This window comes from Limulus polyphemus, unplaced genomic scaffold (genome assembly GCF_000517525.1).
Source record: "Limulus polyphemus unplaced genomic scaffold, Limulus_polyphemus-2.1.2 Scaffold899, whole genome shotgun sequence".
NCBI classification, from domain to species: Eukaryota; Metazoa; Arthropoda; class Merostomata; order Xiphosura; family Limulidae; genus Limulus; species Limulus polyphemus.
Genome location: NW_013666509.1, coordinates 325139 through 349955, shown reverse-complemented (window position 1 = coordinate 349955; position 24817 = coordinate 325139). Strand labels below are relative to the sequence as shown.

The 24817-nt window shown below is 31.5% G+C and overlaps 1 protein-coding gene across 4 annotated transcripts in view; it reads left to right on the top strand.

Annotated features, from left to right (window-relative positions):
* The window catches only part of LOC106461109 (transmembrane channel-like protein 7), an 80893-nt gene that overhangs the window by 40624 nt on the left and 15452 nt on the right, over positions 1 to 24817 (top strand). For all 4 annotated transcript variants that reach the window (XR_002610926.1, XM_013920901.2, XM_022387993.1 and 1 more), the window contains 6 exons: positions 7038 to 7119; positions 8070 to 8527; positions 14168 to 14319; positions 15927 to 16074; positions 17291 to 17452; positions 19474 to 19634. Coding sequence is in view for 3 of the 4 variants with exons in the window: in XM_013920901.2 (XP_013776355.1) it covers positions 7038 to 7119; positions 8070 to 8527; positions 14168 to 14319; positions 15927 to 16074; positions 17291 to 17452; positions 19474 to 19634 (1163 nt within the window). In the remaining variant the exon portion in view is untranslated. The remainder of the gene's footprint in view (positions 1 to 7037; positions 7120 to 8069; positions 8528 to 14167; positions 14320 to 15926; positions 16075 to 17290; positions 17453 to 19473; positions 19635 to 24817) is intronic.

Sequence of the window (24817 nt, the reverse complement as noted above, 5' to 3'; positions counted from 1 at the left end):
ATTTGTAACTAATCTGCTGAAACTAAAGTTTAAGCAAATGCATTTATTATTTAATATTAATATCTGGGTTTAGTTCTGATATAGATTTATTTAAAATTTTACTTCTTTCTGTAAAGCACATTTGACTTTCAGTATTATGATGTTTTTGAAGTTAAGTAAGGTGGCTAAACCTTTCTAAGAAGTCACTAAAAAGAAAGTATATGTAGATATTTGTTAGAAGGAGTCATACTTCCTAAAGCTGTGAAAGTTTAACTAAATATAACAGATAAATATTAACTTTTTCAATATAAAGTAGGTAAACATCAATGGTATGATAAATCTGGTATATTAACTTATATTCTTAATAGTTATGTTAAAGCCACAGCCACAAGTCTGAGGAATAAAATATTTATCATATATATCATAAAGATATCCCAAGGTGCTTCATTTACATTTTCCACATATTTTGGGGTAAGGATTTAGTGTAGCTGCAAGAGAATTGAGAGGACTACTCAAAATGTTTTTATGTTTTATGGATTTGTTCCTTTAAAATGTGGTTCTGCAAACATAAGTAAAATACTAATTATAGAGATGTACATGTTAGGTGTAGTAATACACTTATTGTTGTATGACTGTTAGGCTGTAATTGCATGTTGTAATAGTAACATCTTATATATAAGGATAAATGGTATAGTAGTTGTGATACCTTACAGATAGTAAATGTAGTTTGAAATACTTAAAAGTTTATAGTATGAAAGTGTGTTGAAAATAAACTACAAAGAAACCTATCTGTAAATATTGCATATGATAAGTAGATATATTTCAGTACACAACTACTGATATTAGAGTCAGAATGAGCTTACAATTTTAAGAGGAGTAAATAAGCTAAATTTTATGTGTCCAAAGCCATCTGAAGATCAGCAACCACCAGATCCACACAAATTTTTCAGTTACACTTACTGTTTATTAGTTCTGTTAATTACAGCATTAACATCACCACTGTTGCACTCTGTCAGAATGCTAAAATTATTTTGCTTTAAGGATATTATTTCTGAAACTGAACATTATTTGTAGTTTTTAAGTTCATGTGTACATGTTGAACAAAGGATCCACCACTAGGTTATTGCCTACTTGTGTAAAAGAACATCAATGAAACCTAGGAATGTGTGTAGTATTGCTCATCAAGTCCTAAAAGAATGCATAGTTGGTGTTAATGGGGAAAATTTATCAAGTTTAGTGAACATGAAAATGAACAGCATGTGAGAATTCTAGAGAATTTGGTGTTTTTTATTGCAGTGGTCATTCTATTTCTATATTAATTATGATTATTTTGATATATCTTTAATATAGTATTTTGCTTTTGTATGTATTGTATTTTCAGGAATGTTACTCACCTTCACAAAACAGCTAGTTACTACTTCATGCAACCACCAAAAAGTTTTGAGCACGTGCCAAGCCTTTGCATAAATCTTTCACCCCTACACATAATAATGTGTACTGTGCCAATCTGTGATGCAATCAGCATCAGACTCCATGGGCAATACTACTCTAAAGCACTTTCAGTATACCAATAGCTCATTCTATTCCTGACCCGGCATGGCCAGGTGGTTAGGGTGCTCGACTCGCATTCTGAGGGTTGCAGGTTCGAATCCCCGTCCCACCAAACATGCTCACCCTTTCAGCCGTGGGGGCATTATAATGTGACGGACAATACCATTATTCGTTGTTAAAAGAGTAGCCCAAGAATTGGTGGTGGGTGGTGATGACTAGCTGCCTTCCCTCTAGTCTACACTGCTAACTTAGGGACGGCTAGCGCAGATAGCCCTCGTGTAGCTTTGCACGAAATTCAGAAACAAACATTCTATTCCTTAGCAGTAAAGTGTTCAGTAGCATTCTTTCTTCATAAAGAATTACATTGTTTTGAGTTTATTAATTTCTACGTTTTATTAGAATTTGAAATATTATCTTTTTAAAATAGTTTCAGTTATAGCTTCTGTTATAAATTATTATCTTTACTTCTAATACTTTGACTTTTTCTCAAAATCAGACTGTGAAATTTTGGAGCACATATTCCAGAGTCTGTGATATGACTTCTTCAACAGGAATCTTCTCTGTTGTCATTAACCCAGTGAGAGGCCCAAGTACGTACTGGAAAAAAAATTTATAAGTAATAATAATAATGTTAAAACTTTCAATGAACTCCTGCTTCTGTAACTTCTGCTTTGTGTTTCTCTGAATAGCTTTGACCAGCTCTTCACGCGACCTGCCTTTACTTCTGGTTATTCCATCCCTGGCAAGGATCAGGTAACACCTACTTTTGTCCTTCGCTGCTTTGATAACTCAGGCTTGTGACATTTATTTTACTCAAGTTATTTCTGCTGATTTTCAGGCAAGCTTTTTGCATGCATTTAAACTCTTAAGTTTTTTTTCCCTCTTTTCTCCCTTGCCTGGTACTGGTAGTTGGATAATTTCAGATTCATACCATCTTTATTTTGTGCTGACTCTCAGTTGTCACATTCCTCCCAAGCTTAAGACATTTTCTCTGTGTTTTGTGATTTGAATACTTTTTTTTCTGTAGTGCTCATATCCATTGAATCTCTTTTTTTCCCATCTTGGGAATTTTCTTCTCCAAATTTGACACTTTTACCCTTTTGAGGCTTATCATTGCAACCCCAAAAGCATTACTCTATGCTGCCCCATTTTCATATTCATGTTTATTTTACTTACTTTTTTTTTCCTGGGATGTGCTTCATCAGGATGCATTATTTTCTTAAGTTTGACTCTCTCATTTTTATCTTGGGGAATTCCATTTGGCACTTTTCCTTCATTGGTTTTTTAGTGGAGTTTTTTGTTCTGTGGCCTCTCGGTATCCACTCTCCCGAGAGGTCAGCATTCATGGGGCTTAGTAATCAGTCGTTTCGGAAACCACTCCTTAGTTTTAGTCTTATAGGAGTGTGGCTTTTTCTGTTTGCCCTCATGTGGATTCACTTTGCAAAAAAAACCTTGAGTCACACTAATTTTCTCTAAGGAGCTTTCTTTGTTTTTAAGACTTGCATCTGTTTGTTTTCAACAAGTCTTAAGGGCTTTCATATAGAGAATGCACTCCCTAGGTCTGCATTTTAACCCTGTCCTAGGAAGCATCATCTACTCTGACCTCCCTTCTCTTTAAGGAGTCTGCTCATTTGATTTGGCTGGTCAGGTTCCAAAGTCAGTATTGATTCCCATTCAGTATCTGATTCATTTGGGTGTCTTTATCACCTTGTTTAATTGGTAGGCTCAACCTTCTTTTTTTTACATTTTCATGTTATCAAGCTTCTGGTTTTCAAAGCTCTCATGTCTCCCTTTTTTTTTCCTGTATATGAAGTTCTGTCTCTTTTGGGAATTCTCTGTTTCTTTTTTTTTACTGTCTTCTTCTAAGTGTGTCCTTTTGCATCCCCCTCAGTATATTCTGGAACATTGTGGAATATGCACTGTGATCTATTGTCTTTACTCATTTCTCTACCTCCATATCTACCTCCTGCTGCTATGATAGCTCGAGCATTTCCATACAATTCTGAGCATCCATCTTCATGTACCCCACCCAGATTTACATCTGTTCATAGATGCCTCTCTAGCCAGGTGGCATTGTGGATTGTGTTTCTGTATACCTTTCCATACCAGGGTTCTTGATATATGAACAATTCAATGAGCCTGCTAACATATTTTGTTACAGCTGTGTGGACATCTTGGTTTGATCTATTCCAGCAACTCCACTTTTGTTTCTTACTTCAACCAACAGGTAGGTACTCACTCTTGATATCTCTGCTATCATGTTTTTGAGCTCCTCTTTTGGGCTCACCAGAACACAATCTGGATATTGGCCTTCCATGTTCTGAGAGCTTTGAATTTAGTGGCAGATAAGTTGTTTCACACAGGCCAACACTTTCCAACAGAGTGGTCCTTCCATCTTCTGATATTTCTGTGAACTTTTTCCCAATTTGAGAATCCTCTTATTGATGCATTTATGACTACCATCTACAAAAAGCTTCCAGTTATTTTTTTGGTCATCAGTCCCAGACTTTGTGGCCATGGTGGTATTTCTTCTTAACTTGGGTGGGTCCACTCTCTTTCTGTATACCTATTCTTCTGTTTCACTTCTTCCCAGAATACATTCTTTAATTCACAGCACATCTTACCACATTCTTCTCATTTCCTCTCTATGGTTAACTTCATCATAGTCTTTGATCTTTTGACTCTTGGCAGTTCTGGAGCCTCTGTCTCTTCCATCTTGGAGATCCTTTTCACATCATCCTCAAATGTCCACCTTTCACCACAGTTTTCCACACCTTCATCTTCACATGTGGTTTTGTCTGGTCCCTTGTAAGATGGGCAGATTTTTCTTGCAGGTTATCTCATTTCCTTCTTATCCATGTTGGTCATCCCACCTTACATTTTATCACCACAACCAGGTGGTTTGTCGATGTTAGTCCATTTGCCATTTTTCTGACTCTTTCTCGTCACATTTCATATTTTACTTGTCTTTTCAAAGCCCATCCATCCATTTTTATGATCACCAATTAGAAAGCAGCTTAATCAAGAACCTTTTGTCTTTGGTCTTGCCATTCTATTTTTCTCTTCCTAGTACTAATGGACCTCTTCTAATCAGTTGTCCTTCTCATCCAATTTCACTTTAGGAATGGAAACTATGTTTAATTTTTAGGGCTATTGCATGTCCTTTATTAAAACCTTTGGCCAGTTGTTATCTGTACCATTCTTCTATTAAACCTTTCTCAGTGAGCTAGCACAATTTACAGAAATTGAATCACAAATTTTATTGTACAATAATACATGTGGTACCTCAGATTTTATAACTTATCCTCTCAAAAACTGGAAAGATTTTGTTGAAGATCATAAATATCTTGTACACAAAGAACAATATTATTATAATTAAGTGTTTTTACTAAAAATATTTTTTTTTATATTGTAGTTACTTGTATTCAAACTATTAACAAATTAAGTGCAAGATGATTTTAATTTTAAGTGTAAAAATACTTTTCTTCATCTTATAGTTTCATATTTCACTTGCATAATGTCTAGAACCTCCTAAAGCGATATCAAAAGTTTTTTAAGATAAATGTTTGTATTTTATTTTTCATTTTCTCTACCATATCACTAACTCTAGCTATTATCATCAATGCACAATGCAATGAAGTAATTGAAATTAGGAAACAGAAGGAAAAGTACATACCTTTTAGTTTTTTGTAGAATATCTTTAAAGATTTTCCTTTTGTTAAATTCGTAATTTCAGGTCTTTTCTTTTTCACATATAGTTAATTTTTTTATGTTTTTTTTCCCCTTTTGTCCTTTACCACTTATTATTTATCTCTCGACAAATCAAATGTAAAAAATAGAAACTTATTAGGCTAGATATTAGATTAGGTAAGCTGATGAAAAATGATAATAATAAAAATTCTGTATAAGGCATGCTTGCAAGCAGCTTGTGCATTATGTAATTCAATACATTAACATGAGTTATATATTTGCCAAGTGATTTACAATTTGCATGGTGGGATAATTACTTAGACACTGTTCAAAGGGCAATAAAATAATGAAATTTAATTAAAAACAGATTTTTTGAGCTTTATGTTATTTAGGATAAACAATTGTAGTTTCCTATCACAATTTGAAGTTATTCTAGAATGGAAAAAATGATAATTTAGATTTGTTTTGTATTTTTTTTATGGTGGGCATGAAGTTGGTCAGATTGACTGAATGCTTATAGAGTTAGGATAGAGAAAATATGAAGTAAAATATAAAGTTTTACTGAAAAAAGCATTTAATATTTGTTTAGGAGGTTTTAGAGATTACGCAAATGAAATTTGACAATTTTTAGATGAAGAAAAGCATTTTTAATCTTAACATAAAAATCACTTTGCTCTCAGAACAGTCAACACTTTAACTTCATATATTCACGGACAAATTTTTAGTAAAACTGCTTAACAAAAAATCTGATTTTCTGGGTACAAAAGATTTGTTATGTTTATTGAAAGCTTGTGAAATTTTCAGAAGATACACAAAACATATTAAAAGTTACAGTATGGAAACTATGATGGTCACATTGGGGTCACAAGCTCGGTCCATTTGACCAAGTCTGTAGCAAGAGAGTTAAGATATAGTTTCCTTTTCTGTTTCAGTTATGGGAGATGCTACTCTGATATTTTTGCTTTTGATACCTTTCACCTTGGTGGGTGATCAGATGTTTTCTTCAATCACTTTTCTTTCCATTTTTTCTCTGTATGATTATTCAGATCTTGATCATCTCCTTTGTCATGCTTGACCAGTTGGCTGTTATTTCTCTATCTTGATTGGGTGGATTAAACAACTGCTTTGGCTTATTTATTTCTCTGTGGGAGGTAACTTCTTTCACCTTTGCATGTCACCTCCCATCAAGTTCATTATCTTACAACTTGTCTTGCCTCTGGTCATCAATGTCCCCTGGATGAGAGATTTGAGGCAAGATATGGAAGACCTCCTCAACATCTTTGTGTCACATTATTTACATCACACTTTGGTTTCTCCTCTCCTCCAGTCTTCCCAGAGCTCAATTGTTGATTGTTTCATTTTCTTCCAGCGTCCATAAAAATTATCCATATATTAAAGACAATAAAATCAACCATATGAACAATGTTGCCTTACAGAGAATACTTCTTTCTACCAAAAGCCAATTGAGTAGAAAAAAACAGAAAGTGTTAGGTTCATATGATTCTGCTCAGTGCTCACTGTTGAGATGAGTTTTTTCCACAAAATTGCTTTGGCAGTTTATATATTTTATCTTTGTCATCATCTTATTGGTGGAGAAGTACAGTCTAATGCTAATTGCACCATAGATTGGAACATTACACATTATCACGTGTATGAGTGAGAGTTTTGTTCGAAGGCTTGGCACCTGTGCAAAAAGTTCTGTTCTGTGGAAAGATGTTCATCTTTGTGGAATACATTTTCAGGCAAGGAAAATTTTAATTTTTATGTCCATTGGAGGACTAGTGAAAAACTGCTGTTGAATGTTTTGTAATTTTCAGGCAAAGAAAAAACTATGGGAGACATGGAAGGAGTTAATTTCTAGCTTGAATGTTTGGTCACATCCACTCAAAAGAATTGAAGGTACAGTATGTGTATATGAGTTGAATAAAGTTTATATTTACACAACTAAAATTTTTTTAAATCAAAGGAACAACATTAATCCATTAAGTTAAAGTTGCTGTTAGTAAATTGCCTGTAAAGTTTGATAATAAAAGGTATTGTTGAAATATACATAAAAGTAAATCAAAATAAAATTAAGTCAAAATTAACATACGAAAAAGAAAGATGGAAAAATAAAAAGGTGATGAAGTAGGCACCTTAGTTCATGGCTTTAGTTTTTCTTTTCTTTTTGTTTTGTGTTTGTGCTTTATTAACAGTTCTGTTTAGAATTACATGTTTCAACTAGAAGAAAACCTTGTTCTATCCACTGTTATTTTACAATTTTATATGTTTTTTAAGTGACATAAGTGACAGAGTTTTTCTTTTTGGTAAACAGTTTTTGGTTTAGTTTAACTATGAAATCAAAACAGATTTATAAGGTAAAATTAAAAATAATATGAATTATTTAAGCTTTATTATTAATTGTATTATTATGCAGAACTTGAAAAATGCACTATTTAAAGGGTAAGTTTAAACAGTAACTTTATTAATATTGAACTAATAAAGTTTTAGTATAGAAATAGTATGTTTTTATAAGTGTCAGAAATGTGTGTACAGTTATCCAGCTGTGTGTTTCAGGTACAAAAGTTTGAACTTTGTATCTAGCAAAAATTGCTTGGAATAAGTTACTTATTGAATATAAAACCTTCTAGGGAAAATGTTTCAGTCTCTTATTATAAGTGTATAGTCCATGTGAGTTATCACCAGAGATGTACAGGTCAGAGGATGGTTATCTTCATAACTATAAATAAACCATCACTGTTGTTATGGTTACTCTCAACCTTTGAATTTCTTGTAATCCATTGTTCTAATTCACTAAATATGAAATTAATGCATATATTTTTTTTAATTTTCATTATTATATGTTTCAGGTTATCATGGGACTGGAGTTGTTTCATACTTTTTGTTTCTTCGCTGGCTGCTGTTCTTGAACCTTGGGATCTTTTTTCTTGTTGTTCTCTTCATTCTTCTCCCGCATATACTTTTCAAACCCTTGGAAAGCTCAGAGTTAAAAATAGAAAATAAAACTCTTGCTAGCAGTAACTATTTTCCCAAGCCAGCAGCACTGAGACTGTATTCTCCTAGCGACCTCTTCCCAAATCTCCCAGATGAAGTTTTTTCCATTTTCCAAGACATTGGAGGCAAGGCTTTTGACCAAGCATCACAGATCACTAGTCTTTTGCCATCAGCTCTTAAATCTGATAAAGCTTTCTTTACAGATGAAAGACTAAAATTTAGTCCATTTTGTTCAGAAAATTACACAGTTATGGTTAACAATTTCAAGAGTAGTAAGATTGATCTAGTGCTTCAGGACTTCATGCAAGGAACAGTAAGTAATAATATAGAGTTGGTTTTGTAAAATTCCTCTCCTGGCATTTTAAGTTTTCTATTAACATAAGATAAACAACAACTGATTTAGGAAATTATGAAAATATTCTTCAAACAAAACAATCAAATCAAACACGTCGGTTTTAACAATCTTACTCACCAGCAGAAAGTAATTTTTCTAGTGAAGTTAGGTTTGAAGAATTTTCAGAAGAATGAATTTCTGCCAAAAATTAAATTTGTAATAGCATATATTATTTTTCCAGAATTCAGCAGGTCAGACAGCTTAAAATGACAAAAAGTTGTCAAATCTGTATAAGTAGTACAATTATATTTATCTGCCTGGAAACTTTCTCTGAAATTCCTCGATCAAATGCTACAAGTCTCAAATCATTAGAAAGGCCTTTGTTCAAGGAGCCTGGATTGCATATTGACTTTTCAATTCATAATTGCCTTACCTGTTTTTTGATTAGTCAAACTTTTCAATGCAACGAGTAAGGTACACAATGACAAAATTTTGTTGTCATCACGTGATGACTGGCTTCAATTTCAGCTTTAGTTTTTTTTATTTGCAAAGTATTTCACACAAACAATACTCAACCTGCATGTAATTTCCTAAAAAAAAACATTACATTAAACACAATTTCTGTGGGTTTTCTTGACTTATTTAGGTCTAAAATATGCACGTGCAGTTCATTCAAAACCATATGCTTATCATTTTGTGAACATGCACTTAGATGTTTCTGCATATTCATTTAAGTTTGCTTTCATTACAACTTTACTTTTACTTCACTTTACAGTAACTTAGCTTTGGTTCATTTCATTTCATAGACTACAATTAACATTTTTTAGTTCCTTTAGTGTGGGTTTTATTCTTTGTTTCTGTGAGTTTCTTTGTTTCAACTAGTAAAGCTGTGTCATACACTGAATGCTCATAACTGTTTCATACTCTGTACACTGTTATAAATACAATTACTATGCTTTATTGTTTACTTTATGTGTAGTTTTATTAAATAAAGTTATGTCTACATGAGTTTGTTTCTCTGATCTCATAAAAAGTTTTTCAAATAGACCAGGATTTATTAATCTAACACATAATGCCTCCAAGAAAGTGTTTGCATAAATGACATGTGTAATAATGATAGAATAAGGAAAATTCAAGAGAAAAGCATGAAAACTACTGCAAATGTTTTGCAGGTTGTGTCTAGTATTTATTGTTATTATTATGTTAAGCAACTTGATACATTTATCTGTCAGCTCATTAGTTTGTCATAAAATAGTTCCTCAAAATAAAAATAATGCAGAACAGAACATTATATTGATTTTTCTAAAGTTATATGTAATGAATAATGAAGTCAGACAAAAAACTTTACAATGAATGTATTGGCTCACTAAGACGAGAGATCCAATTCTTAAACTTCTATCAAGCCTAACTAGCACCATAGGAATGTTCTGGTCATTTTTTTAGGCCAATATACAATTAATTATACTTAAACATTGCATTGTATAAAGGATACAATTTTCAAGTCATGGGATTATTTTCTTTTTCTGAATTAAGAGCAAAAGAAATATGCCATTGTTGCTGCTGAGACTCTTGAAAACATTATCAGAGTAGTACCAAAAGTTGCATGCAGTTGTTTTTTTATATGTACCTATGTTGTGAGTGTGTGAAGTTAAAAAATTTACATCCTGGAAACAAAATATATCTGTTGGATGGGGGAAAAAAAGCTTCTTCTGTATTCTTTCAATGGTAAGGCCCAATGTTAAACATTTCAACTATAGATGTGTGCCAAAAAGTCTGCAATACTGCGAGCTAGTGCAAGTTCTCACTTTAAATTTTTGCATAATAACTTTATTTGAGACACACAGTTTTGATACTTTTGAAAGTGCATTATAACATTGAAAATATTTTCTATTGTTTTGGTGTTAAAATGATTAACTTTAGCTTTTTTATTTATTTAATTTTTTACTAACTTTAGTTTTTTAGATGATTTTGGATTAAATATAACTGAAAATAAAAGTCAAGATGATACACTGCTAGTTATTTTGCAATTTTAGTTCTGAGAATTTAGTTTAAAATCGATAGTGACATAAGTTCTACAACTTATTCAACCCAAAACTCACTGCTCGGTATTTACTAGTAATTCAAATCTAGATTCAAGTTAAAAAATAAAACATAATATTAAGAATTGAAAAATATTTTTAAAAAAACAGTTCTACAACTTTATTCCATATAAACTTAATATAATTTTATTTTAAATGATTAACTAAACTAATATTTTTCAGTGTAGTTTTATAATTTGTAAATCAAATTCAATACAAGTCAGTTTTACATTTTCATTGGGCATCTTTGCATTTTCTTTTTTAGTTATTATAAAGTTTTAAAAAGATCTATTCAGAAGCTATATTTATAGTACTGGTGAATGTTTGTGATCAATGTGCATGTGCTTTGCATGCAAACAGCTTATAATGCAAGTTTGGCATTTCAGTATATTTGATGTCCTTTGGGCTGAACTGTAATTAAATTAATAAAGATCATGTATGTATACATATTGACTTCTTGTTGTTTAAAAACTTCCAATAAATGAATGACAAGCATAGTTTGTCATAGGGTCATATGACAAAGAGTAAATCTAATAAATCCTGACCGATGTTATGTTTCAGGGTGATCTCATTTTGAAATCTATCAGTTTCAAGTCAAAAGGTTTTAAGTTACATATTGTCATATATATTTGATGAAAAATGTTTATTTCTGCAAAATGTCAAGATTACATTCATTTTGTGCAAACAAGTAGCAGTTAAATACTTGAATGGAACTCTTGAAAGACTGGATGCTAATATTTTGGCAAGGGACTCGGGTATAGAAAGCAATGGTCATTCAATGCATTACAAAACACATATCTGGGTCTGCAGTAAGTTTATGACTTACAACACCAAAATCTGTTTCCTCATGATGAAAATAGTTCATATAGCCCCATGCTTAGCTTTATGCTAATACAAACATTACACTCCCATGATAGCTCATTGGTTAGCCTGAGGGCTTATGATTCTAAAAATTGGATTTCGGTATTTGCTGTGAACACAGCACAGATACACCAATGTGTAGCTATGTGCATAACAACAAACAAACAAATCTATACCTGAAATAACATTCTGGATTTTCAGCTTAAGGACAGTTGGTACATACTCTAAGAAAAATACCAACACTGATCAATTAGATGTTTTGGAGAGTTTATATAGTCTAAATTTCTATTTTTGCAAGCTTTGAGTACCGAGTCATTTCTCTCAAAATAAACTTTTTTGCTCACTTAGGTTGTTAGATTGTTTTATCTGCTTCATGCCTTTTTTTAAATTATATACTTATAAATAAATCTAAAATACATACAGATTAATTAATTTGAAAATACTATAATACCAACTTTTATAGTAGGCTGATTCTGATCGTAAGTTTTTGGATATAACTTTTTTCTGATGATGACCCAAAACTATGAGTCAAAATGTTGTAACCATTAAAATCAGAACCTGCCTACTGTAAAATTTGCTGTTATTTTATTTTCAAATTAATTCAGTTCAGGAGGTCCCTCACTAAACAATAGCATTTATAGATTATTCATCGTATAAACTAATCGTCCAAGCTAAGATTTAATTTGTTGTAACATTAAGATACTGAGATATTTGTGTATGCAATGTATATTACAAATGAAAAATATGTCTGCATAATTGGGATAAAGGTTTGTTTATTTGAGCTATTATGGAAATGTTTTGAGATGCTTCCTTATAGTTTTGTGCATTCATTTTGTGTCACTGACCATTACTTAGGGAAATATGAAGTGATGGGTGGCTTTTTTAAAAGTTTTTAATTGTTCAGTCATTTCAGTATGTTGCAACCATGTCTTTAAAATGTATTTCAAATGAAAATTAAATATCATGATGCATTTAGATGGTTTTAATTATAGAGGGCATACTATACAGATACTTCATGTCTTTTATTATATAAATCTGAAACAGATCAAAATTTTATGTCTGTGTAAAAGTTTCCAGCACTTCCAATCTTTCGAAGAAATTTTAGGTGTATTATTCCTTAGTAACACCAGAAACATTTTCCATTTCCTGATATATAGAGGCTTTCTCTTCATGTAACATAGATGAAACCAAATAAACTAAAAACTGGAGTCATCAGATAGTAATGATATTGTACATGCATATACATATATTTATGCATATCAAATCACCTTTCCATGTCAACTTCTCTGGTTTGTTACTACACAAGTTAAAACCTGAATTTTTTGTTGAATTTCAACTGAAGTGTTGTGATTTGCAAGTGCGTATAGTTCCTAAAATGGACTCATTCTGAAAATGTTATTTCTTAGGATTTTTTCATGTGAAGTCATCTTATTCCATAAACATAAAAGCATGCAAGGCATGAAATTTTAGCGCTGATTTATATTGGTAAAGTAAAGGAAAACATAATTTTAAGAGGGAAATATTAGGCTACTTCACAATGACAACCAATCTGATATTGGGGTATTGAAGAAAGCTAAACAGCTTGTCACCAGATGTAACCCAAGATTACAGTGGACCATTGAAGCCACAGTAAAAACTTCTTGCAACTGCAAACAAGGTATTTCACACAGATTTCTCAACAAAAATGAAACAGTAACCATATTCTCAAGTTTTTCCGAAATCACATAACAAAATTGAAGATCAATTTTTGAAAGCTGTATGAGCTGTGTCTGATATGTGACAAATATAAGTATATTGTCACACATATAAAAATTTGTACAATATATTATCACCCTGTCAACTTTTAAAACATGGTATATAGCTTGTTGCAAAATTTTTCCCATGGGATTTATGGTGGTTACAGGCTTCAACTCTAATGGGAAGTTAAACATCCAGGGTTGAGAAAAATGTCAAGATGAACTTTATATGATATCCTGTCAGGTTAATGTGCTGACACCACTAAACAATGAAGAAATACCACTTTTGTAAAAATTGCATGCTAATAAGTTATAGCTCCATTGAAACAAAGCACCCAACCACACACACCCAAGCCAAGATGCTAGCTACTCTACAAGATGCAAATGGGAAATCATACTATACCATTCATAGACATTTTCAGAGACTTCTTTGTCTTTTGGTTGTTGAAATGAGCCCTTTGAAGTTGTTGTTTGACCATCGTTGATGGGCTTTGGAGGAGAGACATGACATTGACCTCAGTGTATTGCACAGAAGCTTCTTACATTGAAAATTGTGCTACAGCAGAGTAGGCCATAAATAGGAACAATATTGGTGGCAGCAGAAGTGGCTGTAAGGCCTAAGCACTCATTCTTTATATTGTTCCCACAGATCATTAATATATCTGTTGTAGGCTTGGAAGTAGCAATTACAAGGCTACCAGAGTGGACCTATAAATAATGTATGAAGAATAAGTTTGTTTATTATATAATGTAGCACAGGGCTGTTACATTTTCTTTACATGTTTTGAATGTGCCTGTTCTTTATTTTATATAGACACAGAAAGACTCTTTGAAGTTTATTTTTTGCTTTTTGACTTTTCTCTGAGTTTGTTACTATTAACACTTTTTTGGTTATAAATTAACTACAGTTAAAATAGTTCATTGTATATACTTCCATTTTTTAGGGTTGGATGGAGCTGACATTGTTATTCTATGGTTACTACAATCATTATAAGTTAAACCTGTTTGGAACTACTCGGATCTACAACTTCCCACTGGCCTACCTTCTGACAACTTTGGCCTATTTTTTAGCTTCTCTGGTATTGATGGTTGGCTAGTAAGTACTCCAGCACTGGTCGTTTACTTAAGAAGGTTTATTGGATGTTAGTAATTATAATGAATACCATTAACAATTCATAGAATGTATTTATTCATTTGAATTAAAAAAAAAGGACATTTGAACATAATGTATGATTTAATGTTGAGTGACAAAATTGCAGCAAATTTACATTTTCTTTAAAATGAAAATATTTCTTTACTTAGGAATAGTCTGGTGATTCTAATTACTGTCTAGACATGAGTCAAGTAAGATCATGTTTCGTTTTAGAGTATAAATGCTTATAACATATGTAGTATTTGATACCTTCCTAATCTTCAGTGAAATTTTTAACTAAAACATTAGTGTTACTTTTTTCTATGTGATATCCAGACAAAAGACAACAGATTACTAGAGAAATTGTGATACTTCAAAATAATCTAAAATGTAGACCATCCATACATCTAGAATAATGGTGCTGTTACATCTGATATCCAGACAAAAGATTACTAGAGAAATTGTGATACTTGAAAATAATCTAAAATATAGACCATACACCTAGAAAAATGGTGCTGTTACATCTGATATCCAGACAAAAGATTACTAGAGAAATTGTGATACTTGAAAATAATCTAAAATATAGACCATACACCTAGAAAAATGGTGCTGTTACATCTGATATCCAGACAAAAGATTACTAGAGAAATTGTGACACTTCAAAATAATCTAAAATGTAGACCATCCATACATCTAGAATAATGGTGCTGTTACATCTGATATCCAGACAAAAGATTACTAGAGAAGTTGTGGTACATGAAGATATCAATAAAAATATGTTACTGTAACTAATATTCAGATTATGTAAAATATGACAAATCTAGTCTTTATTTTATAGGTTGGTTAGAGCAAACACTGCTGAGCAGGAATGTCGAGAACCAGCACAGGCCCCGGGGGGAACATCCTCGCCGGACCCTCTTTCTCTATCTCTTTTTTTACATTTTCAAGAATTTATTAAAAAGACGATCCTAAATTAGGACAGCAACGAGCTCATAAACCAGATAAAATCATAGCAGCAGCCATTTTTACCTCACAGTATAAGCGTAAAAACGTTAATAAAGTAACAAAAAATATCTATTAAATCTATAAAGTAATAAATACATATTAATTATTACTCAAATTATTATTTCAGTCATTCTTGATGTATCAAGTGTCTATATGCAAAGAAAAGCCAAAACAATGGTTTCTATCATTAAATGAATATATAGCCTAAAAGTGCTTTGCATGCTTTACGGCATAACCAGGTTTCATTCGCCCGGGCCCCTAGGCAGCTGCCCCCTTCCCCCCTGTTGGTAGGCCTGCTGCTGGGAGGAATGAACTGTAGATATATTTTAACTACAGACAGTAGACCAAGTAACACAACAGTATTACTTTATAATCTGTAATTATCTTCAGAAAAGAAATGTAATAAAGCAGTAGTGATATACTTTTTGCAAACTGTCCCCAGATCTGACAACTGGTCGTGCTAGAGAAAAGTGCTTCATGCTGCCTGTTAAATAAAAAAAATTGTACTCTATGATTATAACTATATATATATATATATATATATTGAATTCTTAAATCCTTAATAGCACAACAGAAGGTGTAAAAGAAACATTGATGACTTCAGAAAGTCAGCTTCACAAATACTGTGACATGGTTTTTGCTGGCTGGGATTTCTGCATTGAGGATAAGAAGACAGCTATGTTAAAACACAGCAGCATTACTCGAGAGCTGAAGGTAAGACTACCTAATATATTACTTTTAAAGTACTTTTAAACATATGAAAAAAAGAAAAAACTTTCTCTATACTTCAAATAGTGTAGATATGGTGTATGTAAATTCTTGTATAGCTTATACATCTTTTATTTTGAAGACCTGATTCCAACCTATCTGGATTTTAAGTGAAGACCACATTGTAAAAGTATCATTGACTTGTTTTTGTACAACTTGCAACATTTTTAGTTCTTTATTTTTTCTAGCTAAATTTTATTTATTTATCAAATTTTGTCAAAAGTTTTAAAACTAAGTCACTTAAATCTTTTTCCCATGATGTAGAACCTTAACTATCTTTATTATAAACTAGTTTACAAAATTTTAAAAAAATATTTTTTTAATTTTTTTCTGTGGCTATGGAGGTCTATCAAATTAATCAGGAAACTTAAAGAAGTTCCAAATTAATGCAACTGCATAGAAGGGTGCATCAATTTCTATGTATAAAATTTTTCAAATATAGGACTTTAATTTACAGATGTATGTTTGAAAAAGGACACAATGGAATTCTTCAAATCCTACTCAGTTTTAGATTGGAATACATCGTATTATTATTGTAATTGTTTTTTTTTAATTTTAGGTATTGGTGATGGTAGATTGAAGAGTTGTAAAACATGATATTTTAGAAGTGTCATTCCTCCCCCACCCACCAGCAGGTGCCTGGAATTTACTTTAAAAAATAATAAATTTCAAAAGAATGCTTTAATTACAAGAAAAAAAACACAATTACAATAAACAGACAATATTGTAATTCTTTAACCAATGATTTATTTTAGAAAGGTCAGTGTTTATAGGTGACATCTTTACTTTCTAAGAACATATAGTGAAGAACAATAATTGCATAAGTTCTGTGGTTACATTTCCAATAATGTAGAAGTAATACTTTATTGAGTTCAATGGTTACATTTTAGATCCTCATTTTCTTAAAATGTAGAATGAGTGAGTTCAGTGATTATGATTCAGATTCCTACTTTCTGAGAATGTAGAATGAAAAACAATATGTGATTATGTTCATTTACTATATATAGCTTTTGCTACGGATATCTTGTGTGTGATATAGTTAAGTTTAATTGAATACAGTTAATGAGAACTTGCTATGATAACTTTTTAATAGTTTCTGTTGAAATTTATTGACCTTTATCATTATTGAGACTATAGATTATGTTGATAATGTGATTTGCAGGGGCACCTTGCTGAAGATCAACGAAATGCTGAACTTTCCCAGTGGACACGCAAAAAGAAAGCAAAAGTGTATACAGTTAGAACAATTGTTAATTTAGCTGTATTGGGCCTTTTAATTCTGTGTGGATACATACTTTTACTTGTGTCCAATCTGTCCTTGGAGGTGAGTTGATAATGTGAAGTATATTTTATCAGTACAGGAAATTGGCATATGCTCTTTATTTGTGTGTGAGAGAAACTATTTCTGCTGATTGTATGTAATAATGGTACATAAGATGACCTACAGATTTTGGGGAATTCTTTATATTCTATGACTATTCCAGCAAATGAGTTACTATCTGCCCTTTATATTGTTAGTTTATCATGTTATCTGCCCTATATATTGTTAGTTTATCATGTTATCTACTAAACTTGTATTTTTACTAACCTTCCTTGGTCTGTCAACTGAAATAACAGGTTAAAATTACAAGGTGAGGTTTAAGCTTCACTTAGGTTAGTATGTAAGGTAAGACAACTTATATTTGTGTGCCAGATTAACCTTTTATGGACTGGTTGGGGCGGGAGTGTCATTTAGATTCACTGATCTCTTTTTTCCCTCCTCACAGTGGAATTACTTAATCAAATTGCATGAAACATAGTACAGACATTTCATTTAAAATAGTGTTTATTTTTTTATGGTGTGAAATTTTGTTGTGAAACACTTTTTGAAAAAAAAATTAAAAATATTTCTTTGTGTCTTAGAATTTCCATTTTTGTATTATTTATCAGAAAGCTTCATTTTCTGTATCTGGTTAATTGTAATTTGGTTGATATTCATTAATATGTTTATTTTGCTCCTTTGCCAATTGAAGCAGTTGACATTTCTAGCTGTAATACATACAACACATGATAAAGATTTATTACTCAGCAATAACCCAACATTTTAAAATGTTGTTACCGTTGCTTTTGTCAGGCATTGTATCATATTTTTGTCAACAATATTCTTGGTCAAGATCAATTCATATCTAGTAAATATAGTTTCCAGTGAATAAATAATATGTTTCTTTATTTATATGTATTGAATACAATAAACTTAACAGTATATTTGATAAAAGAAATTGTGTCATCCAAATAGTTTGCTCTCACTTATCACACTCACTAAACTTAACTGATACATTACTTCAGAAGAATATTTCAGTAGCATATATAGTTCAACATAAAAACATTACCAGTAATAAAAAAATGTCAAAATAAACAAACAAGATTCTCATATTTGTAGTTTCTTCTTAACTGAATGTTGTAAACTTTGAGTTAGGATCTTTGAACACCCATCCTGAAGGAGTATTTAATATGTGTCATGTAACCACAAGTTTCTATGTGTGGTATATTTCTGTTGTATGTGAAGTATGTTAGTTGGTGTAATGTGTTTTTGCTGCATGTAGTCTGTTAGGTAAGTTATTCTTATTATGTTGTTAATCTAAAAGCTGAGACATTTTTGCTGAATGTTGTCTTTAGTCACATAGTTTAATTGTTTCTGTTTAATCTCTCAGTTGAGTTGTCTTAGTCCAGCTATATTTGTAGCTGTTCTATTTGGGTTCATAGTCTGTCAGTCAAGGCGTTTATGCCCATTTTCAGTCAGGCAGGTTATTTCTACTTTGTGTGTATTGTCAGATGAAGGGATGTATTTCTAAACAAGGTATAATTAACATCAATGCATAAGCTAACTAAACATACTAACACTAAAAATAACTCTGCACATCTAACACAATACAATAACAGCAGAAACAGTTAACATAATATGCACAATGAAAATAACTCATCTCAGCATAGCATATTCTCATTTGCCAACTGAGACTAGAATTATTTCTGTTCTGTCTGTTGACTTGAATTATGGATTCCTGATTTATGTATTTAATCTATCAGTTTAGATTATTTATCTTTCCAGTTTACCTCTAATCTTAATTAATTTTGTAGATTTTTATTTCAATTTCTTTGCCATGTAATTTATTAAAGTAATTGCATTATATCGGTGTATGCTGCCAGTGTTTGGTATCTATTATAAATATTCCATTTTAAGTTGTTTCTTTTGTGTCTGTTTGATCTATTATTTGAAGTATTCTACATCAAACTAGATGTTGCAGTGATGGAATATATTGCAAAAATTGCAAAATATTTCTTAAACTTTAAATTTTTATTTCATACCAGAAATCAGGAGAAGATAATGAAGGTTTTCTAGCAGTGGTTATTCAGTTGTTACCTTCACTGACCATCACAGGACTCAGCCTGGTTGTTCCTACAATGTTTGGAAAAATGGTGACTTTTGAAGAATACTCTAAAGACTTTGAAATTAAGATCACTCTTATTAGGTAATATTTCATTTTAAAGAAGGAAGATTTATTGAGATAACTTATTAGGTAATATGTAATTCTTCAAAAGAAGATTTATTATGGTAATTCATATTAAGTAATAGGTAATTCTTTAAAGAAGGTTTACTAAGGTAACACATATTAAGTAATACATAATTCTTTAAAGAAGGTTTATTATGGTAACTCATATTAGGTAATATGTAAATATGTAATTCTTTATAGAAGGTATATTGAGGTAACTCATATTAAGTAATATCTGTTTCTTTAAAGAATGTTTATTAAGGTAATTTATATTAGGTAATATGTAATTCTTTAAAGATTTATTAACCCTATAACACATTGCATAACTCATTAAATTTCATTCCAGTAATAAAACTAGTGGATAAAATTGTTTAAAACTTGACAAGAACTTTCATACAAGAAAGTATTTAGTTTGAGAAAAATAAAATATTTAATATTGGGCTTTTCTACTATTTCTAATAAACATTCGTTATTTACTGTAGTTATTTGCACTCGCTCTCTGAATAGTTCACTACAAGTGATTTTCATTTTGAGTATGAAATACTATTTATTATCTTACAGTTTTCACATTTTACTTCCTTAATCTCTAAAACCTTTTAAATGAGTACCAAAAGTTTTTAAGGTAAATGTGTTTTTTTTTTCATATTCTCCACCATATTGCTAAATCTAATTATTATAATCAATGTATAGTGCAATGAAATGCTTACAATTAAGAAATAGAAATATGTACACACATTTTAATTCTTTGTTGAATAATCTTAAAATATCTTATTTGGGTCATATGCATAATTTCACATCTTTACTTTTTTACTTATAGCTTATTTTTAATATTTTATTTTCCTTTCCTATTCTTTATCATTGATTAATTATGTCGATGCAATGAGTCAAAGCCTTGGTTATTTTATAAAAATTATTAAACCTTTCAAGTGTTAATTTTAGAACACGAATAATTCATAATTAACTAAAATATAAAAGTAAAACCTAAATACAATTTAACTCTCTCTAACTATAACATATTTAGGTAAGAAACAACTGAAGTGCTGTCATAAAAAGAGCAACAAACAATAGTACAAGTAGTTATATCTACCTGAGGATGACAACCCATTGCCAATTTCAAAATAACCATTGTTGGATTATAGTGTAAAATGAGCTCTTTCTAATGACTATAAACATGTACATGTTGAAAGTACATGTAACTTCTAAAGCTCAGTGGTAACTATAGAAATAAATTTTGTCAACCCCTGACAGGTGCCATGCCCACCTTCTATAGTTACAACTGTATTCAGCAAAAGTACTTAGAAACACGTGTCAAAAGGACAAGTAAACTACATTCTCATCTAGACTTGCATGTACATGACTACCCCTTTATGACTACTACTTTCTTATCAATGTATGCAAATAAACTTGGCATCAAAACTTAGTTAATAAATCAAATTTTAATATTATTTAAGTTTTAATTTTATATGCAAATATTTTTTTAAAATGTTAATCTCCCCTTGTATGAGAATTGTGACATTTGCTTTCTAGATTTTCCTCATCTCTAATTTATTTACCATCTCTCTGAGAAGTATGAGATTTAATGAAAATTACTCATTATAGTATATATATTACTAAGACAAAGCATAATTTTTATAGCCTTCAATATGGAGCTATAAACTCCAAAATCAGACCCACTTGTTATGCTCACCTGTCACAACTTTTCTTTCACAAATTTCCAATAGTTCTCTCTGATGTTTTATGATATATTATTTATAACCAATAGAAACCCAAAGTTTTAATCTGTCAAATGATGTATTATATTACATTGTTTTCTGTACAGGGCATTGTCTATTTCATTGTTCAGTTGGAAAGTTTTCTCGTGGAAATCACATCAATGAGCTTAGCTGAATTTTTAAAGGCTCTTATTTCATAGTTAGAAAGCCAGGAAAATGATGATAGTTATAGGACATTGTTTGCTTTTTTGAGAGTTATAATTTTGTGTTCTTCGGTGCATTATTCAATTAAATAAAAAATTATTTAGCATAGTAGTACCATTAGTATAAACAAAAACTTAGGCTTAAGTTTCATTGACAGTCAACAGCAAAAAAAAAAAAGATCTACGTAAGTACTGTATTTCTTGCTTTTATGTTTATTTATTATTATAAAAGTAACTAAAATGTAAAAATTAGAAACTAACTAAATCAGACTAGATGATATAATGAAAATTAAAAATAAAAATACTTCACAGCTTGTGTGTTAAATTTGATATGGTAACATGGGCTGCACATTCACTGAGTGATTTACAACTTGTGTGGTGGGATTATTAGACATGGTTCAAATGGCAATAAAGTAATAAAATTAAGTATAAACAAATGTATACTGTTACAAGCTTTAAACTATTTAGGATAAAAAATTGTAGTTTAATATTTAATTAAAAAAAGGATAATTTAGATTTATTTCATTTTTTTTATGGTGTTACAAGGTCAGTCAAGTTGACTGAATGGGTAAAGAACTAGGGTACAGAAAATATCATAAAATATGAAGTTCTACTTAAAAACGTTTGATATTTATTTTTGTGGTTTCAGAGGATACAGAAATGAAATTTAACAATTTTCAGATGATTAAAAGCATTTTTAATCTTCACATGAAAATCATTTTGCGTTCAAAGCAGTCAACACTCTGACTCCATATATTCATGGATAAATTTTTAGTAACAATACTTCATTATGAATTCAGATTTGTTTGTCCACAAAAGAGTTGTAATGTTTACTAAAAGTTTGAAAAATTTTGTGAAAATACACAAAACATACTAAAAGTTATACTATGGAAACTGATGGTCATTTTGAAGTCACGAGGTCAGTGTAATTCATCGAACCCATGGCAAGAGAGTTGATATTTAATTTTTCCAAGGAAAGTAACTCTTCTGGAAAAGACAAACCTATTTTCCATGATACAGTTACTGGCTATCCTGGTTATCTTGCAGGTTCCTACCTTTTCATACCCTGTAAAATCAGTGAATCTTAGAATAACACAGAATAGGAAGGAAGGATAAAAGTTGGTCCCACATCCACAGGATCTGTGTTTGTGAGTTGTCTGTTTTTCCTGGATAAGTATTTACCTGTGCTTTTCTGATTTGTAGTTATTAATTCAAGGAGATGTATTTAAGGAAATGGCATTTTCCGCAAGTTGGGTGGGGTGTAATCTGGAGGAAGAGTGAACAGGTGTAGGTGAATTCCTCTCCTAGATGTAAAATTTTCACCAATGATGTAAAGGTTTATTATGACTATATCACTGCAACTGTAGACTCAGGAAGGAGAACTGCTGTTATCTGGCATACTCAGAACAACTGACTAAATTCTCCTCCTGAGGTTAATTGTCAGTGCACAGGAAGCATTGGCAACTAAGGATTGGCATGGTTGTGCATGGCCTGGCAAACCCGAGACTAATAGAGAAGTCTCTATAGGACTCCCAGGCATTTACTAGCCAGAGCTGTCCAACCATGACTCTGGTCAATATCAAGCACAGCTGACACAGAGAGACTGTATGTAGTAATTGTAGATGATGATCATCAACAGGACCTGTTTCACCAGCAAATGAGATAATTGGCACAGACCAGTGATGATGGTGGTGGTCTGTGGGGCAGTGGTGAACTTCACTGTGATGGGAGGTATACTGCCAGGCAATCATGGAGAAACCTGGGGTTGTGCAGAGCTGATGAGAAACCTATCTCCAGTATCTTGCTGTTCTGTGACCCAAAAGTTAGGATCTAACATTTGTCCAAGTGCAAGAATCCCATTCTATCAAATCCCCAACATAGACAAGGGTTCATACTAGTGTGGTCCATGGGGGAGAGGCTTATACCAAAACTAGAGTTAAATCTGATGGAGGCAAAGCAGATCTTTTTTACAGTGTTTAATGGTGTGTTCAAGGAGGACCTGGAACATTTCTTAAGTCATTTCGTGTGTATTCAGGAGCAGGTGATGAGGCACCACTTGGGATTTAGAGATATGATCACTTCAACAGAGGTGGTTTCTGTGATGATGAAGTTTGTAGTCATGACTGCAAACTGGTCACAGGAAAAAACCTGTGGCTGTATGATGGGCCTGTAATGTGGAAACACAGCTGGACCATCTTGCTGTATATTGAGGCCCTGTCTGTTCATTGAATATCCTGATCCTGGTTTACTGTGAATATAAATGAAATAAATATTTTTTTCATTGAGTTTGCCTAAATTTTACTTTTCTGTGATGCTAACTGAACCAATTGGATTAACCCGTGTGTGGTGATAGTGTCTTGATGGGTTGTTGTTGGGTCTAGTCATTGCTCATCTCCATAAAATTTATTGCCCGCCTCCTCCCAGGTATTTCATTGTCAAATCCAGCTAGACTTAAGCTATTCTTTTGTTTGAAAGCATCAGCCAGGAACATTACAATTGGATTGAATTTAAAGGCTTGTAAAATGTAATTTGTAAAGGATGTATTGTGTGTTATGTTTTGATTTAATCTAAAAAGTTTTTAATGTTTAGTCTTTTTTATTTTGCTATTATGTGAAAGGGGTTTTGTTTTGTTTCAATTTTGTACACTTTTTATGAAGGCTAATTCTCAAAAGTTTTTTAGCATATCTTTTGCAAAAGGTTTAAGGCTTTAATTATGTTAAAAGTTTTTATTTTTATTATTCTATGTTTTTATTTTTATATTATTTGTTAAGAGGTTTGTTTTTGTGTTGTATGTATTATTTAAAGGGTCTCATTTCTGAATTTCAAGTATATATATATTTGTATATGTTAAATGGTTTCTTACAATGCATTGTTTGTTTGCTCTCCTCTCCTAAAGAAGATAGTTTGTCATTCTTAAATGGTTTTATTTTATTATGCTTAATTTACACTCTTTTGTGTTATTTCTCTATTTTCATAAAGTTTGTTTTGTTAGGCAAGTATTACAGGTGTTGACTGATGCTTGAGTAAATTTTATTTGGTTTTTAAGTTTTGAAGCTTAAGGGGAGTGAGGTTTGATCTGCCTGAATTTAGAGGTGGGGATGAGAAGTAACATAATATAATGTTTAGGGACAACAAAGGACCTATTGGTCCATCTCGGCTGGCCCGGCATGGCCAGGTGGTTAAGGCACTCGACTCGCAATCTGAGGGTTGCGGGTTCGAATCCCCGTCACTACCAAACATACTCGCC